Consider the following 19,689-nt stretch of genomic DNA (forward strand, 5'->3'; position numbering starts at 1 on the left):
TTAATTGTAGCTATTAATTTTGTAATTATTTTTATGTGTTATTTTACTAAAGACGTAGAAAAATTAAGTTTGTTTTAATGAAATTTATTGATCACGTTTTATTTTCAATTCTGGTGGGATTATTATTGCTTAGGCCTATTTTTTTAAAGGATATGTTTTTAATTATAGCTGTTAATTTTGTTGTTATTTTTATTTGTTGCTTTACTAGAGACGTAGAAAAAGTCTGTTACAATAAAATTTATTGATCACGTTTTATTTCCAATTCTGGTGTGATTATTATTGCTTAACCTCATCCCACTTTGTTAACTACGTAAGCCTACACTACAAGTATCGGTAGGCGTAAGTTACTCCATTAATTCATATTTCCATTATTATTGTTGTAAAGGGAAATGCAAATTAATATTTATTGGTTTCATAGTTAATTATCGCTATAATCTTGAATGAGTGAAGCGATTATAGTAAATTTCAGTTCGTTTTGCACAAACAAAAATTATATTACTTATTTCTTGCAGGTATCTTCGAGTTTATAGTGGAATTTAATATACTTCATTAAAATAATAAATTAACTTTATGCATTTAATATTTCAATAATGGAAGGAAGGTGTTAATTTTTCCAAAAGAACACAACGAAAGTGTAACATATTTTGTCGTCTGCTAGGAGAGAGATCTGCGATGATGAGGCGATAGTAGCGATCCTAGTGGTGGGCAACTACCCATGTTTGCATTTTTACTACATATTGAGCTTCGCGACTGTATATAGTAGACTGTGGTGGTACCATTAAGTGAGCACCTTGGAATCCATCACAGAAACTAATAGCACCATCTGAACTAGGCTTAAGTTATATATATATATATATAGTTTTATTATAATTTTTTTTTTTTAATTTTGACGCATTTTCAGGTATACTGACGGGGATACAATTTATGTGTTGGCAACAACTACAGTGTACTGCTCATTTCGTTCAATCACGTCAGAAGATTCATGATAATCAAGGACGTTGAAAAATAAACCCAACCAAAATATGTCATTAACAAGGTATTGTTAGTTCTAAAAATAATTTAATGTAATGTGTGTTATAATTTAGTTAGTTTTATTTATCACAATAATGAAAGTGTAGTATTACTGTAATATATGAAAGTTAAACCTAGATTAACTTTTGTTACGTGGTTGTCCGTGTAGACTAGGTTGTGGAGTGTATACTGTTTATGTGGTGATGATTTAATTTCGGTATTTCCATCTTATTTTACTGAACATTATACCATTATAAGCGTCTCTCGATTCGGTTAAGTTTGGGTGAAACTAATGCTGAGATAGTTCTGGAGATTTCGAAAGTGAAAATCGTTTAATTTATAAGGGAATTTTTTTGTGAGATGCAGTTTTACGTATATGCAAGGCAAAGGTTACTTATGGCTTTTAAGGAACCCGGAGGTTCATTGCCGCCCTCACGTAAGCCCGCTATCCATAACAAAAGCCTGAGCCTAAGCTAACCAAACCAAACTAACCTGTCACAGATTCTTATATGCAAGGTGTATAAACAGAGGTGAAGTTCGGTTAGGTTAGGTTTGTTTCTGTGCATTATACTTCAGGATACCGTATAAGTACTTACGTGCAAAGATTGGAAATTAAAAATATGGTCACGCTAGAGTATCCACCGGCCACTGAATGAATATTGCACACTTTTATTACTGCCAATGTTACGCTATAAATCAATTTTCAACATTTTTATCACAACCACAATACATTCAGTGTTTGGTATTTCTGGAGGACGACCACGCCACGATTTTCGAACCTTTTTTTCTCCACAGACTACAATTTTATGCTCGATTTTCGAAAGGTAAGAAAAGAAATTCGGAAACACGTAATTTCGACTGTAACTTAATATAACCTAGCACAGCTTTAATTAACCTAACCTTAACTAACTCAAGCGCTAACCTAACCTAAACTAACCAACAAACGTAACATTACGATACCGTCCAAAGCTAAAACTTAAAAAAAATCTAAAATATGTAAAACCATAGTCCGCCTGCAACAGTGTACGCATAAATGATGGCAATTTAATATAGAATAATAATACATTTTCAGGACTTTTAAAGTCCATGGAGAGGTTTCCCTCCAGAATTAATTAATTAAAAAATATGTGTTTATTGATGGTACAAGGATAGATAAATAAGTAGGCCTACATAAAAAGATATACAACGTATGTACTTAGTATTCTGAAGTTCCCTTCTGAGTGTAGGTAATAGGGGCCAGAGGTCTTCTGTAAACTGAATTCTATTTGGCAAAGTTGTACTCCTCTTAACATTTGCTCTGTAAATTTAGGCCGAATTCCATACGATCCTCAAGTGCGATTACCTTTACATAGAAACACTTAGGCTAAACTAGAGCTGAGGTAGTTTCTTTCGTACTACGCATACATCTTGCGTATACGAATCTGTGACAGGTTAGGTTTGGTTAGTTCAGGCTTTGCATATACGATGAACTGCTTCTCCACAAAAAGGAACTACATTATCGCTAGTTTCAACCAACAATATTATCTGTACCCAAAAGATGGATTTTCTATAGCACGTGATGCTGAAACTTCCAACTTGCATTTCCCTAAGTTCTGTGATGCGGAAATCAGTGACAGGTTTGGTTGGGCTTTCCGTATGCCTTGCATAGAGGGTACGAATGTGTGACAGGTGAGGTTAGTTTAGGCTTTTGATGTCTTCCATATACGAATCTGTGACAGATGAGGTTAGTTTAGGCGATACCGTTTAGGCTTTTGGTATGTCTTGCATATAGTGAGTGAAGTGAAATATGCATTTCGCATTCATTTTGAAGTGTTTTTATCTTATATATACGAATCTATGACAGGTGAGGTTGGTTTAGGCCAGTCTTGCGAAGGATACTAATAATTGCGGGCAAGAGCTATTTTATGCCCGCTGCGCGTGCGCGCGGAGCTCTTTTACCTGTAAACATTGCTAAGGGATGTACAGATCTTAGAACACAGCTCATCATGACGGAATGGAAGCTCTTGAAGCTTTCAAGGAAGAGTGGAAAATACAATATTTATGCTTCGAACATGGTGATGAAGTCCAGTGTTTGTTGTGCAAATATATATATATATTTGCAAAAAAAAAGCAACATAAAACGGCATTATGAGACGCAACATGAAAAAAATATAGGCATTATTCAGGAGAAGAGAGAAATAAATTCAGTTCGGAATTGACATCGAAGGTAAATTAATTTACATTTGGGTCAGTAGATAGTATCTAGATTCCTTTTATTTCTTTATTTTAAATGTATTGTTGATTTTTATTTTAGTAGGTTATTTTACGACGCTTTATCAACATCTTAGGTTATTTAGCGTCTGAATGAGATGAGGGTGATAATGCCGGTGAAATGAGTCCAGAGTCCAGCACCGAAAGTTACCCAGTGTTTGCTCATATTGGGTTGAGGGAAAACCCCGGAAAAAACCTCAACCAGGTAACTTGCCCCGACTGGGAATCGAATCTGGGCCACCTGGTTTTGTGGCCAGACGCATTAGCCGTTACTCCATAGGTGTGGACTGTATTGTTGATGTTTTATTTGTTGCTTGTTTCTGGATATTTACTTTTAGTAGACTACGTGTTTCTTTAATTTAGAAATAATATTTTTATCTTTGATTGCACTTTAACTTATACTATTACTAAGCTCAAAATGCTAATTCACTTTTATTCCAATAACTATTTTCAGGATTTTTAGCAAATATGAACTAAACATTTTGAAAACTTTGATGCAAGGAGCTTTTTTTTAGTAATTCAATATAAAATATTCTTAAAAATATAATTTCAAAACTATTAGACCTAATTGCACCAAATTTTGTACAGATGATATTATTATAGATCTGTTTATATAGTTTAAATTTCACAAATTTTGGCCGAAATTGTGGAAATTTTAATTTTTTTATTTTATTTTATTGGGTTATTTTACGACGCTGTATCAACATCTAGGTTATTTAGCGTCTGAATGAAATGAAGGTGATAATGCCAGTGAAATGAGTCTGGGGTCCAGGACCGAAAGTTACCCAGCATTTGATAGGAAAAAAACCTCAACCAGGTAACTTGCTCCAACCGGGATTCGAACCCGGGTCACCTGGCTTTGCGGCCAGACGCGCTGACCATTACTCCACAGGTGTGGACTGAAAGTTTTAAAAGTCATACATATCCCCTTAAATGATTGACCCCCAAAATTACGATAGCTCTCAATATCTTAATTTAATCAATTTATTTTTTTCGTGTTACGTGCATCTCACAAATCACTCTAAGAAAACTCATTACATAATCACGACTGGAGAGTAAGGACTACATTTTTTACAATCACATAATCAGTATACTCTATTTCAATCAATATTGCCATTATTATTTTTTCAACAAATACTCAAAAGTACTTAGAGATCACACACGTCGAGCAGGTAGACCCTATTAGTTTCTTCTAACCAATGAAGTGAAGTATTTACATAATAAATAATTGCTTTTAACAATAAAATGGTTTACATACAATTAACTTTTCCTATTTCTCTTTTTGTTCCTAAAAACCCTTCCCTTTGCGATTTGTTTATATATGTACATGTATATTAAATAACTTAGTAATTAGCTCTATTACATAGCCAGAAATTTAGTAACGCAAGTTATTATAATAATTGCTGCCTTTATTTGCTGTGCACGTACTGTACATTCCTGTTGTCTACGTTACGACGCCAATAAGTGGATGCGCTATGCGCTCGTGATCAAGGTCGAGCTCTTCTACTGTGATTGGGAGCTAATATCATCTCATCCCTGGTTTAGGCGGTACCCTTTAGGCTTTTGGTATGTCTTGCATATAGTGAGTGAAGTGAAATATGCATTTCGCGTTCATTTTGAAGTGTTTTGCGTCTTTATTTCACGTGTTAAATAATCACTTTTAGGTTATCTACACAGATAAATTATTTCCGTTTTTTACCCATTTTCTAATATGCTTTCAAGTCAACAGACATCCGACATGAATTTTTCAATTCAAAATACCTTACTTACCTCTGAAAATTTGACTTTATCCCACTTTTTCGTCCAAAAACCTTCAGTGTCGCGTGCTATAAAAATCCTTTCATACTCTGGTACATTGCATGCAAAGAAATAAGGTACATCTACGCGGTTAAACTTTCCATGCTTCTAAGCATGCAATCTGGGGAGAAAATTGAAAGAATCAAGTTGAAAACGAAAGTTCAATCAAGATGCATGCAGATTTTGTCTACACGTTGTGCCATGTTGAACGTCATTTTCACTACATAATATAATGTACAAGGTTTTTCATAAGTAACGAATAATGCAAACAAAACTAAAATTAACTCATTTTTTAAGAAATGCTCGGACACGTCAAATTTAATATTTTGAAAGGAAAATTTTACAAAAAGGAAACAAAATTTTCAGCCATTATTAAGTTATACCGGATGTGACCTCATCGACAACATTTTTTTAAATGGCAACATATTACTTTTTTCTGAAAAGTTGGTATGTTATTTAGTTATTTATTTAAATTTGTTCCAAACAAAACGTTTGGTTGCTATGGGAACATTTTCATTGTTGGCTTGTTTAATGTATTTTCTCCACAATTTACGTAACTACTGCAACAAATGAAATTCTGATTATTTAATAAGATGTTCAAAATGCGCCCCATTTACAATCTGGCAGTGGCTGAGCCGAAGCGTGGATTCTTATGGAACCTTTTCAATCAGTATTGGTGGTATATATCTGCATTCCTTCCTGATCTTAATTTTTAACTCTTCCATATTAGCAGGCCTCATAACAAAGACTCTACATTTTAAAAAATCCCCATAAAAGGTAATCAAGTGTAGATATAACTAAAAACCATAAAAAATTGAGTTACAATGTTAGTATTTGGGAGAGTCGATATGTCCACCATAATTATATTTGTAAAATTCATAGTGCATTAAAATAGTTTTAATTTGATTTGCAATGGCTTGTAATGTATTCTGGTAGTTAATTTTGCATTTTAGGTAGTTACTCTGCCTTATATGTAATATAGTTGAGAAAACTGGGTCACTGTCACACATTGGAAAGACTATCTCATTCTCATTTTTAATAGTTTATTACCTGCTCCTACACAACCTGTTTGGGATCGAGATGAAGAGCGAGCAAAAGTATCCCTTCCATCTTCTTCTCTGGTTGTTGCAAGTCCAACAGCTCCACCATACGGTCAGAGAAGAGGTTGGGTTCCAAGATCCCTTGAGGTAAGAAATAGCGACTTACACCAAACCGCGTTTGATAATAAAATTTTGTTTTCTGAGATTAGCAATCAAAACTCATTTTGTGGTAAAATGTGTTTTGCAAAAATGAATTGATATTATGAAAATTAACCTGTATACTGTTGCATATATTTTACGATGGAATATCCATTTCAGAATTTTGCCCATGGTGAAATTTAATCAGTAAGGCCTATATTAAAATTTCGTTAGGCTTACATGGAAGCATAAAAGTATAAAGGTGAAAACAAAACTCAATTTTTTCTTTTTCTATCATTGAAATACCATTTCACTATATAAGCCATAAGCCGAGGCTTACTCTTATATAGGGCCTACCTATTATTATTTTTTATTTTTAGGATTTTGGAGATGGTGGTGCTTTTCCAGAAATCCCTGTGGCCCAGTATCCACTTAATATGGGCCGAGAAGGGAAGGAGAGTACATCAAATGCTATTGCAGTGCAGTTGGATGCTCAAGGAAAGATAAAGTATGATGTTTTAGCTCGTCAAGGACACTCCAAAGACAAGGTAATAAACATGTTCTATTTCTACTGATATTATACGAGGGCTATTCATAAAGTAACTTCCGTTTATTTTTTTTACAAACCTGTGAATGACGTTACAGAATTGGGTTACAATACGTTTGAAAGTATACACTCTAGTTTATTTCTCCACATAGTTTCCAGTCACATTGAGACACTTGTCATAGTGTATAACGAGCTTTGAAATTCCGGACTCGTAAAATTCGGCTGCCTGCGACTGAAGCCAACCTAGGACGCTGGTTTTCAATTCTTCATCATCGTCAAAGCGCTTCGAGCCAAGCCATGTCTTCATGTGCATGAAGAGATGGTAATCGCTAAGCGCCAAATCTGGGCTATAGGGAGGATGATCCAATACTTCCCAGTTGAACTCTTGCAATTTGGTCGCAGTACAACACGCTGTATGTGGCCGGGCGTTGTCATGCAGGAAAATCACCCCAGAGCTCAACATGCCACGACGTTGGTTTTGAATGCCCCTTTTCAAGTTTGTTAGTGTGTTACAGTAACGCTCAGGGTTAATTGTGGCATTCCTCTCCAAGAACTCCACTAGCAAAATTCCTTTTCTCTCCCAGAAGACAGTTGTCACGAGTTTCCTCGTGGAAAGTGTTCGACGACACTTTGTGGGTTTTTTTCGGGAAGTGAGTATGACCCCACTGCATTGATTGAAGCTTTGTGTCTGCATTTGCATACCGCAGCCAAGTCTCATCTCCTGTCACAATCTGATCGAGAAAAGCATCATCTTCTCTTTCGTAACGCTCAAGAAAGGACAGTGCTGCTTCCATCCGCTGAGCCTTTTGTTCCTCAGAAAGGAGTTTAGGCACCCATCTGGCAGAAAGTTTCTGGTAGCCCAAATCTTCGGTTATCACTTCGTACAGAAGAGTACGACTAATCTGTGGAAAATCCTCACTAAGCTCTGACATGGTGAACCTGCGGTTTGCTCTAACCCTTTCGTCAACCAAACGAATCAGATCTGCATTCATGATATTCGGTCAACCACTTCTCTCTTCAACATGGACATTGGTTAGCCCATTTTTGTACATACTGCACTATTGTCTTACACAACCTTCACTCATTATTACGTCTGGTCCATAAACTTCACGAAGTTGGCGATGGATTTCACTTAGCTTTACAGTTTTCGGCCACAAGAAATCTTATTACAGAACGTACCTCACACTGGTGGGACTTGAGATTGCAGCACACATTTTGACAGTACATGGCTCAGAGAGGAACAAAGACACGACCTTGACTCTACCGCTGCTCGACGCGTACTGCTTCAAGGTACACTCCACCGCAAGTGTGGCACCACTGTCTCTGTTGTTACACACACTATATGAAAACGGAAGTTACTTTATGAATAGCCCTCATATTTTAATGTTAAGTTCAACATTTCTTTATTGGACAACCTTCACAAAATTTGTGACGCATGTTATTATTTGAGGAAGTGAATATGATTTTTCATATTCTTATCTGGACCTAAGTTAAATTAAACTTCTTATGCCTTTTTTTTTTGTGTGTTACAAGATATCCTTGTGCGAAGCTTCATCATCATCATCATCATCATCATCATCATCACTACCACTGCTGTTACTGCTGCTGATACTACTATCACTAGTATTACAACTGAACATGTGGCATAACTGGTGATACTTTTTTTTTTTATTTCAGATTATATACTCGAAACTGACTGACTTACTTCCAGCAGAAGTAGTGGCAGAAGATGATCCCAGCCTGGAAAGACCCACAGAAGATGAAGTGCGAGACACTACAGAAAAGACTCGTCTTGCTTTAGAGCGCCTTACACATACAAAAATTGCAGCTGCCATGCCAGTGCGGTGTGCTGAGAAAGCAGTGAGTCTTTATCCTGTGTCACTATTAGGCATGCAGAATCTTGATAAAAAGGCTGTGTTAAAAATTTTGTAGAATATTAATTGGAGTTAAATTAATAAATCTTAGGAGGCCAGTACAATGGACCTACTTCAAAAATGTTGCAAAAAGAAGGATGTTACACTTCATGTTCAATCTTTTGAAATCTTTATTTTGTATTTTTTCTGCAGTATAATTAGTTTTATTAATTTTTGGACTATTTTAATTTTAATTAATTAATTTAGGAAATATAACTGACTTAAGCTCTTCATATTTAACTAATAGTGATGTAAACTCTATTGATCCTTGGAAATTTGCAATAATAGCAAGCCTATAAACATAAAATGAATGCGTAGGTCCAAGATGTAACAATAAGCTATTTTGTTATGATACATAATTTTTTTAAAACTTAATATTAATACAAAACATTAAATATAATGAACAAATTAAAAATATAACATAGATAGCTGTTATTCATTGGAATTTATCGGGATCATTTTCTTCCAAATCTGGATCAATACACTCAACATAGATTGTCCTTAAGTTTAAGTAATAGTTATGAAATATAGGTGGTAGAAGTTGAAGTAGATTCAACAATTTTTTCTTATTGTCAAATGAAATAGGAATTACATCGATGTATCCTCTAATTAGAGGTGTAGATTGAAGACTGTTCTACCTATTTAAAGGAAATTGACTTGCTTAAACAGTCTTCTTGCAAGGATTCTCTGTAGTAGTTTACTTTTCTGGCAACTAGAATTTTTTTAACAATGATGCAAAATCAAAGAAGTTGTCTTTCGTCTTTTTTTCACTATGTGCTGTTGTTTCTTTCCTGTTGACCTAACCAACTGAAACCGAGCATGAGGACAGTAAAAGGGAAATGAGGGTTCCTCTTTTCCTTCTCGATTAGGGCTTGAATCACATCACACCCCTTGTGTGTGTGTGACCCAGAATCAGAAATTTATATTTCATTGGACACGGTGTTTAGAAACATTGCCGAAATATGGGAGTTCTTGTTTTGGCCACCTCATGTATCAGAATAGAATGTCACTTCTTTAACGTCTTCTGTAAAAATGCTTAAATGGTGGTAGAAGCAAGTTGCAATTTCATTAGCACCACTTCCTGCACAGCTTCATGCCACATAAAATTGGTCGATTTCCCAGTTGTCATGTCATGCACTGTTTGTTGTATAGTTTTACCTTTTTTTTTCTCTCCCCCTTAAATATGTTAGACTATTTTTATTATTTTCAATTTCTACTTGTATATTCAATTGTTTTTTTTTGTCATATTCATTCTGTCACACGTTATTACATTAGATTAATTGCATCATGACGTGTAATTTTTTTTGTAGTTGTATTGCATTTCTGGTGGTGTGGAAGAGAAGACCAGATAACCTTAACTCCACCAGAGTAAATAAATAAATTGTATGTCCACAATTGGCGTTTGTAAAATGAGAAGAACTAACAAATGGTGTTGCTAGACATTTTTGCAGGTCGAACATGGATCATCCTCTTCTACATCTTTATGAATTTTTTTTTTACTCATATGCCAAGTCTGCATTTTCTTGTTGGATTTTCACTGTATTTTGTACTTAAGATATTTTTATTTAATTTGAATTTTATCTTGTTGCATTTAATTCCATGTTAAGTGTATCACATCTGTGACAAGTATCAACTTTTGTCCATTTAAATGACTGTGTCACATTGTGGAACTCATATATTTTCCTAATAACAGGATTTTGAGGTTTTTTTTTACAATAAAGATCATACATGATTGTAAGGAAGATATCTCTTACTATTAGTCTGCCTTGTGTAATGGCTATCATGAGAGGGGAATGATTTTATGTGGGTTCTTACTTTTTCAAGTTCTTCCTGTCTTTTTATTAACTGTAGGGAGCTTACCTGCTGGTCAGATATCATAACACCAGATGTACTTGATCTTTTTTAAAATACACCTTATAACTTTTCCTTCTCGTCAAGACTTTTACAGAAACAAACTTTGCATGCAGTATGTCTCATTTTATTTACCGGTATCTAAAAGATACTCATTTGTAACTTATCTTGTTTTGGAGCATTTGGTCCATCGTTGTGGAGTAATGGTTAGCATGTCTGAATGGGCTCAAATCCTGGTTAGGACAAGTTGCCTGGTTGACAGTTTTTCCAGGATTTTCCCTCAACCCATTAAAGCAAACGCTGGGTAACTTCCAGCACTTGTACCTGGACTCATTTTGCTGGCATTAACTCTTTCATTTGACACATATGCCAGATAATCATGGCAGATGATAAAATGTTGTAAAATAAATCAATTAGAAAGAATGGGAGCAATCAGTTTTTCCTTTTTCGAATTACAGCTTCATCTTTGGTAGTGATATTCTTGTCTCAGAAACTGATGTTCCACTACTCTCTGAAAATGATACTCTGCACAGCACCTGCTTCTGCATCCTTTCTTATAATTTAAATGAGCCTTTCCAAAAGAAATCCAGTTTTCTTTCCTTTGTTTACAAACATTTCTCACCCATTTATTTTCAATCTGCTTAGAACCAGGCCTTTGGCCTACAGTACTTATCATCTGCAGGACCATTGGTGAATGAGCTTCAGAGTTACTTTCTTCTTTGATATAATTTTCTATTCTCCACTGTACTCATATTCTAATCAGGGTTGGCATGTTTAAAACAAAAAGTTTTAAACAACCCATTCAAAATTGTTCCAAAAAATGCTATTGTTTTAGATTTTATCAATGATTAATATACATAGTAAGCATTATTGTAGAATTATGGAATAAATACTTAAAGCAAAGCCATGTATTGTGGGTCCCTATCACCACGGCATGGCGCGTCCTCAGGTTGCGGATAGAGGAGACGGCCTCCAGATATGGAGGGTAGCTGCGAATATATTGAATAAGCAGTCGTGGACAGCCGATACGGGGTGGTCCTCCAGCTTGGGGGTTGGGCGAAGGGCTAACAACCCATCACCGTAAAAAACAGCTTGTTACGTATCCCTATAATAAGCCTCGGAATAGGACTGATTCTCTGGCACGACCACAGCAAAGGAATAAGGATTTGAGATTTGGCACTTGAAACGTAACTAGTCTTTATAGAACAGGAGGGGTAACATTAGTAGCAAAAGAACTAGCTAGATATAGAATAGACTTCGTAGGAGTACAAGAGGTTAGGTTAGATGGGAATGGCATATCACAAATAGGAGATTACTTGTTGTATTATGGGGAAGGAAACAATAATCACCAATTAGGAACAGGATTCTTTGTTCATAAAAGAATAAAATCAGCAGTAAAAAAGGTCGAATTTATCAGTGACAGGTTATCATATTTAGTACTTAAGGGTAGATGGTGCGACATCATAATTATAAATGCTCACGCCCCTACAGAAGAGAAAGACGACCTTTAAAAGAATAGCTTCTATGAGGAATTGGAACATACTTTTGATCAGTTCCCTAGATATCACATGAAAATTTTATTGGGGGATTTCAATGCTAAAGTAGGATGGGAGGATATTTTTAGACCAACTATTGGAAAAGAGAGCCTACACGCAATTAGTAGTGACAATGGAGTTAGATTAGTCAACTTTGCCACATCGAAAAATTTAATTGTCAAAAGTACAACATTCCCCCATAAGGATATACATAAATATACTTGGACTTCTCCAGATGGATTGACACACAACCAAATCGATCACATCTTGATAGATAAACGGAGACATACTAGTATAGTAGATATTCGAACTTTCAGGGGTGCAGACTGTAATTCTGACCATTATTTGGTGATTGGAGAATTAAGAGAAAGATTATCAGTAGCCAAGCGAGTAGACCAACAAGTTAATATTACTAAATTCAATATTTTGAAATTAAAGGACGAGGAAGCTAAGCAAAATTATCAGGTCGAAATTTCGAATAGGTTTGCCACTTTAGAAAGTTCCGACGAAGTTGAGAAAGAATTAGATGTTAATAGCGTGTGGGAAAATATCAGAGATAGTATCAAAATTGCAGCTGAGCAGAGCATAGGTTATTATGAAACTAAGAAAAAGAAACCGTGATTTGATGAAGATTGTTGCATGGTAGTAGAAAGAAGGAAACAGGCAAAATTGAAATTCTTACAGGATCCAGTTGAGGAGAAGAGAGATAATTATTTCAATGAAAGATGGGAAGCAAGTCGTACACTTAGGAATAAAAAGAGAGGTTACTTGAAGGAAAAACTGAATGAGGTAGAAACAAATAGTAAGAATAAAAACATTCGAGATTTATATAAGGGTATAAAGGAATTTAAGAACGGATATCAGCCAAGGGTAAACGTGATCAAGGATGAGAATGGTGACTTGCTTGCAGACTCTCCATCAATCCTAAACAGATGGAAAAACTATTTTGCGCAACTACTAAATGTACATAGGCCAAATAGAAATGATCGGGACGAAATTGAAATACAAACTGCTGAGCCATTTATACCCGAACCCACGCTTTCAGAAGTCGAAATTGCGATAGAAAATCTGAAAAAGTACAAGTCTCCAGGTATTGATCAAATTCCAGCAGAATTAATACAAGAGGGTGGGAGTGCATTATATAGCGAAATTTATAAACTTGTACTTGCTATTTGGGAAAAGGAAATTGTACCAGAACAATGGAAGGAGTCCATAATTGTACCTATTTTTAAAAAGGGGGACAAAACCAACTGTGGTAACTTTCGAGGAATATCACTTTTGTTGACGTCGTACAAAATTTTGTCCAATATTCTTTTGAGAAGATTAACTCCGTACGTAGATGAAATTATTGGGGATCATCAGTGCGGTTTTCCGCGTAATAGATCGACTATTGATCAGATTTTTTGTATTCGACAGATAATGGAGAAAAAATGGGAGTATAAGGGTACAGTACATCAGTTATTCATAGATTTCAAAAAGGCTTATGACTCTGTTAAGAGGGAAGTATTATATGATATTCTTATTGAATTTAGTATTCCCAAGAAACTAGTTCGATTAATTAAAATGTGTCTCAGTGAAACATACAGCAGAGTCCGTATAGGTCAGTTTCTATCTGATGCTTTTCCAATTCACTGCGGGCTAAAGCAGGGAGATGCACTATCACCTTTACTTTTTAACTTCGCTCTAGAATATGCCATTAGGAAAGTTCAGGATAACAGGCAGGGTTTGGAATTGAACGGGTTACATCAGCTTCTTGTCTATGCGGATGACGTGAATATGTTAGGAGAAAATACACAAACGATTAGGGAAAACACGGAAATTTTACTTGAAGCAAGTAGAGTGATCGGTTTGGAAGTAAATCCCGAAAAGACAAAGTATATGATTATGTCTCGTGACCAGAATATTGTACGAAATGGAAATATAAAAATTGGAGATTTATCCTTCGAAGAGGTGGAAAAATTCAAATATCTTGGAGCAACAGTAACAAATATAAATGACACTCGGGAGGAAATTAAACGCAGAATAAATATGGGAAATGCGTGTTATTATTCGGTTGAGAAGCTCTTATCATCCAGTCTGCTGTCGAAAAATCTGAAAGTTAGAATTTATAAAACAGTTATATTACCGGTTCTTCTGTATGGTTGTGAAACTTGGACTCTCACTCTGAGAGAGGAACATAGGTTCAGGGTGTTTGAGAATAAGGTGCTAAGGAAAATATTTGGGGCTAAGCGGGATGAAGTTACAGGAGAATGGAGAAAGTTACACAACACAGAACTGCACGCATTGTATTCTTCACCTGACATAATTAGGAACATTAAATCCAGACGTTTGAGATGGGCAGGGCATGTAGCACGTATGGGCGAATCCAGAAATGCATATAGAGTGTTAGTTGGGAGACCGGAGGGAAAAAGACCTTTAGGGAGGCCGAGACGTAGATGGGGGGATAATATTAAAATGGATTTGAGGGAGGTGGGGTATGATGATAGAGACTGGATTAATCTTGCACAGGATAGGGACCGCTGGCGGGCTTATGTGAGGGTGGCAATGAACCTTCGGGTTCCTTAAAAGCCATTTGTAAGTAAGTATACTTAAAGCAAAGGCAAAATTCACATAAATCCACATTATATTATAAATAAAAAATATGACATTAAGAAAATTGTTGGTGCTGAAGAATTCCAAGTTTCGTTGTAGGCTACTGATGGCAAGCTTAAAGGAAAATATGGAGTGTCACAGCCTGATTTCACTTTAAGCGAATTTTTATTAGGCAGCAAATTTCCATTCACAAACTTCAGAATATTTTATTACTGCTGCTACTTGTGCTAATGCTACTAATTTATATTAGGGTAGACGAGCGTAATTGTAAACAAATGCTGTGAGAAATACAAAACTGTCAATGTAAAAATTTTAATTCAGAGGAATATTTAAATTAACATGTTGGCTAACCTACAAAGCAGTTTGGCACCAAATAGGAGTAACTGCTTAGTTTGAACGAATGTTTTGTAAGAGTCTACAAAAAAAGTTGAGAAAGAATTTCGCTTCACTTTCAATTTTGGCATTGTAAGTAAACGTACAGTGCTATTTTTTAAGAATATGTTGCTTTTATGAGTAATGTATAGTAGTTAATATTTATTACAATGGTTTTGAGAACTCCCATACCCTCATTTCATTAAATTATGACGTTTACATTTGCCCCATAGTTTTAATTGCTTGAGGGTAATTGTAAACATGTTTTACTATGGTTTCAGTAATTAGAAAGAGATCCCCACCCAACTACACTGTAGAGGATTTAGAGAGGGTTGTCACAGATGTGAAAAATAGCAACTACAGTTATCGTAAAGCTCAGGAGAGGTACTGAGTTCCTATATCGTCATATATCATAGGTTAAAGGGACGAACGGTATCAGTGACCAAAATTGGAGTTGGTTAGGAATACAGCTCTTTCTTCTGAAACAGAACAAAAAATTTTCAAGTGTCTGATAGCCTGTGCAAAAATTGGTGTTTATAATTACCCCCTTCCCAAAGGGGTAAATTTAAACTAGCAATTAAAAGATGAAAAAAAGTCAACCTTATTATTTTAAACCCATTTTCAGGGAAAAGAAAGATCTAAAAATAACACTATTTCTTTGTCATGCTTACCGTTACTGAAGGTTGTGTAATGTTGAAATATATTTGAAATCAGTGAAAAGTGTTTACCAATTACCCTGGTCTACTATATATATATATATATATATTGATGATACAAATCTTGAACTATAGTTTGGCATTGTTGTCAATATTTCTTATCTTCATCCTTGTAACAAATGTCTTTTGTTTGTACAGGGTCCTGCACAGTATATTCGATACACTCCATCCCAGCAAGGAGCTGCTTTCAATTCTGGTGCCAAACAGCGTGTTATTCGGATGGTAGAGGCCCAGAAGGATCCCATAGAGCCACCAAAATTTAAGTATGTCACATTTAAACATGTGACTTTCTGTCTTACTCTTTTAAGATCTATGCATTCTATAATGGCTTGTATGTTCAGGAAATGTTTTGTATATGCTTTATTTTATAAACATTTGAAAAAAATGGCAAGACAGAGTATTGGTTCCTAATTTATTTATGCATGTTTAGACGTGGCCTATTACGCTCTGGTCTTCGAAGACGGCATTTAGTATTCATTCTCTGTAATATTTACAACAAAAAAAAATAGAATAAATTATGAAGTCACTGATGCCGAATCCATTAGTGCAAGTGTTCTACAAGGCTGCCTTGTTTCTCACTACTTCTAATACATATGAATTCTGTTTGTATGTAAATGGTGATAAAAGATACATCCTCATCAGTAGACGAACCTCAATTGGCAAATGATCAGATTCTGCTAGCCACCTCTGAGGATTACCTCTAAAGATAATACATATTGTAAATATTATTGCTAAAGGTTATAATATAGATGTTTCTGTAGAAAAATCAGAAGTACGGCATTTTAAGGGAAACAACCCATGTGAAACAAACATCATATTTTATTCCAAGGTTTTTTCCAAATGTGAAGCTAATGTCACATAATCACATGGCGAATCCTCTGTTTTACCTCGCCAAATACTATTTCATTATCATCTATAACCAATTCCATTGACATTAAATAATCTAGTAATTAAATAAATGACTTAAATAAAACAGCATGATACACAGTGTGGGATAAGAAACGAAATGAAGATATTTTAGATGAATTAGTTGCTTCCAATTTCCTGCATGAATTCAGAGTTCAGTGGAAGAATTATATGAAAAGAGGATGACTGGGATAAATCGCCAAAAGAAGCTTTAAATTAAAATGATTGATGAAACCATTAAGACTGCAACTGGTCATTAGATCCAGAGTCTGAATCAGATTGTGGCAATAGCAGCATCTATTGTTGTGGAGATCTATCATTGTGCTCAATTTGAGGGGCAGTTGCGATGTGAGTTCACTAACAGTTCCCTTGTAAGGATTTATTCTATGTTACAGAATCAACAAGAAGATTCCTCGTGGACCTCCCTCACCTCCGGCTCCAGTCATGCATTCTCCTACAAGAAAGGTTAGTGCTACACATTACCATGAGCATAGAATGAAATTATTGTATTGGTAGTTCATACCAATGTGGAATGATTTAAATCACGAATTTCATAAACAAAGACTAATGTGACATAAGAACAAAGTAAGATGTTTTCATCTTAAACATCTTTGCAAAGTGAGCCTACATGATGATGATTGATGACTAACTACATAGGTGATTTTTGGCTGCAGACAAAACAGCACAGTATATATTTCATGCAGTTGTGAATATATATGGAGCACAGATTTCGTACTTACTTATTTTTTATAACCAAATGCTCTTAATTCATTCGACATGGAAGATTTTTGCACTTAGATGTAGGATTAATAGTGTAATAACTGTAAGGGATAGACTAATAACTCTAATAGTGGACATAAGACTATGGGTGCGATTATAGTTGTTGTGTATGTCATCTTTTATGCCCATGCAGTCTACTTAGTTTCGTTCTCTGAGTAAATGGGGCAATACGCCTGCACCTTTGTGCGCGTAAAAAGATGATGGACGATACCACCGGCTATATGCTTGCCATGCGGCGTGAGAGTAAGAGCAGAAGTGAATGAACTCGAGAAAGCCAAGCACATGACATCAACAGTCAAACAAAGAAGAGCTTAGTTGAGGTCATCTCCAAGAGGTGTATATAAGACGGTGCGGCTGCTGTTAGCAGCAGTCACTGCTCAGACGGGGGATAGCTATCAAGCTACCCTCGTCCAATGCTCACTCTCAGATACTTACTTTTTGTCGGAACGGAGGTCCGACTTGCTCTCCGTCTCCGACTAGCCCTCATATCTCTCTCTCCTACACAGTTCGCCATCTCACCTCTCCTTCCGTAGTTCCGAGCACCCCCTACACTTTCTCCCCGTCAATCTTTCAAGCCTCAGTCTGTCCAACCCGAGTCCTGCCTTCGAACCCCCCTCTTCTGTCGAAAAGTCGCAAAGCATCTGTTGCCTGTTTCCCACTCCTGGTGTCGAAAAGTCGCGCAGCCAGGCTCGTTGTGATCTCTCGACACCTTTGGAGCTTTTTCTCTCTGTCGAAAAGTCGCAAAGCATCTTTGTTGATCCCTCGATTGAGAGAACTAACCTCGAACCCAGTTTCATCTCTCTTGCTCCCCCCCCCCCCCCACATCGTGAAACTTCAGACCACTCTCGCTTTTCCCATCCTCAAGTACTTCTGCTCTCTCCCTTTTTCTACATTGCCATTCCGTTCACTTCTTCCCAACCCCACAGCTACTCTCTCCTTGTCTTGTCTTCAGTTCTCCCCAGGCACTTCTGTTACCCCTCTCATATATTGTCAGTCCTGACATCAGTACAGCTTCGAGTAGCTTCAGTCAGAGTCAGAGGGCCACACTTTCGATATTCTAAATTTACTCAACGGCACTCCCATTTCCCCTGCTCATGAACAAGAGAAGTATGCTACATTGTTAAATAAACACCTATATCTGTAACAGAGTATTTTCTTCAGCATCATGGTATTATCACCTCCCCAAAACCAAGCTTCAGCCCTCTTGTCCCATCTCTCCCGTTTCCCCTCTCTCCAGACGATGATGACACGTTGGAGAGGAACAACCAGGAGTCAGGCGTACGACATAGTTTTATATAACAAGTGCAAATTGGGACTTTTTATTGTGAGGTCTCAATCTTAAAAAAAGTATTCTTTATGAATTTAGATTAACAACTTTACAAGTTTGAAATGTTATTCAAAAAACTTTCACATAATGCACTGATTAAATACTATACTGATATACATGCTATTATTTATTTAGAAAACATCAGGTAGTTTTGCATTTGGTTATACAGTCATGTTAAATATCATGTATCTTTTAAAAGTGTTATGATAATTTGTAAACATTTATTTTTACTTTTTTAACTTTTTATTATTATTATTATTATTATTATTATTATTATTATTATTATTATTATTATTATTATTTTCTTCACCTGACATAATTAGGAGCATTAAATCCAGACGTTTGAGATGGGCAGGGCATGTAGCATGTATGGGCGAATCCAGAAATGCATATAGAATGTTAGTTGGGAGGCCAGAGGGAAAAGGACCTTTGGGGAGGCCGAGACGTAGATGGGAAGATATATTAAAATGGATTTGAGGGAGGTGGGATATGATGATAGAGATTGGATTAATCTTGCTCAGGATAGGGACCAATGACAGGCTTATTTGAGGGCGGCAATGAACCTCCGGATTCCTTAAAAGCCAGTAAGTATTATTATTATTATTATTATTATTATTATTATTATTATTATTATTATTATTATTATTATTATTATTTACTCACACAAGTGAAGTAATAGAAATTTCACAGGTTCATATGAAGAAAAAATTATTTATTTATTTTGATCATCATTAGCTTCAAATATGCTTACTTTGGTTGTAACAGTACTTCATTCTTCACAGGTAACAGTCAAAGAGCAGAAGGAATGGAAGATTCCACCTTGCATCTCAAATTGGAAGAATGCGAAGGTGAGTATGTATATTGTAACAAATTTTTCAACCAAACGGCATCTCTCTTCTTAACTTGCAGATGGG

At 35.8% G+C, this 19,689-nt stretch overlaps 1 protein-coding gene across 2 annotated transcripts in view; it reads left to right on the top strand.

Annotated features, from left to right (window-relative positions):
- Nucleotides 1-893: 893 nt before the first annotated feature.
- Nucleotides 894-19,689, top strand: part of Bx42 (Puff-specific protein Bx42) — a 32,286-nt gene continuing 13,490 nt past the window's right edge. For both annotated transcript variants that reach the window (XM_069821476.1, XM_069821477.1), the window contains exons 1-7: nucleotides 894-1,036; nucleotides 6,101-6,245; nucleotides 6,617-6,784; nucleotides 8,461-8,643; nucleotides 15,901-16,025; nucleotides 17,064-17,133; nucleotides 19,558-19,623. In XM_069821476.1, coding sequence (XP_069677577.1) covers nucleotides 1,023-1,036; nucleotides 6,101-6,245; nucleotides 6,617-6,784; nucleotides 8,461-8,643; nucleotides 15,901-16,025; nucleotides 17,064-17,133; nucleotides 19,558-19,623 — 771 coding nt within the window. In that variant the 5' untranslated portion in view covers nucleotides 894-1,022. The remainder of the gene's footprint in view (nucleotides 1,037-6,100; nucleotides 6,246-6,616; nucleotides 6,785-8,460; nucleotides 8,644-15,900; nucleotides 16,026-17,063; nucleotides 17,134-19,557; nucleotides 19,624-19,689) is intronic.

The sequence above is a fragment of the Periplaneta americana genome, chromosome 3, assembly GCF_040183065.1.
Source record: "Periplaneta americana isolate PAMFEO1 chromosome 3, P.americana_PAMFEO1_priV1, whole genome shotgun sequence".
NCBI lineage: Eukaryota > Metazoa > Arthropoda > Insecta > Blattodea > Blattidae > Periplaneta > Periplaneta americana.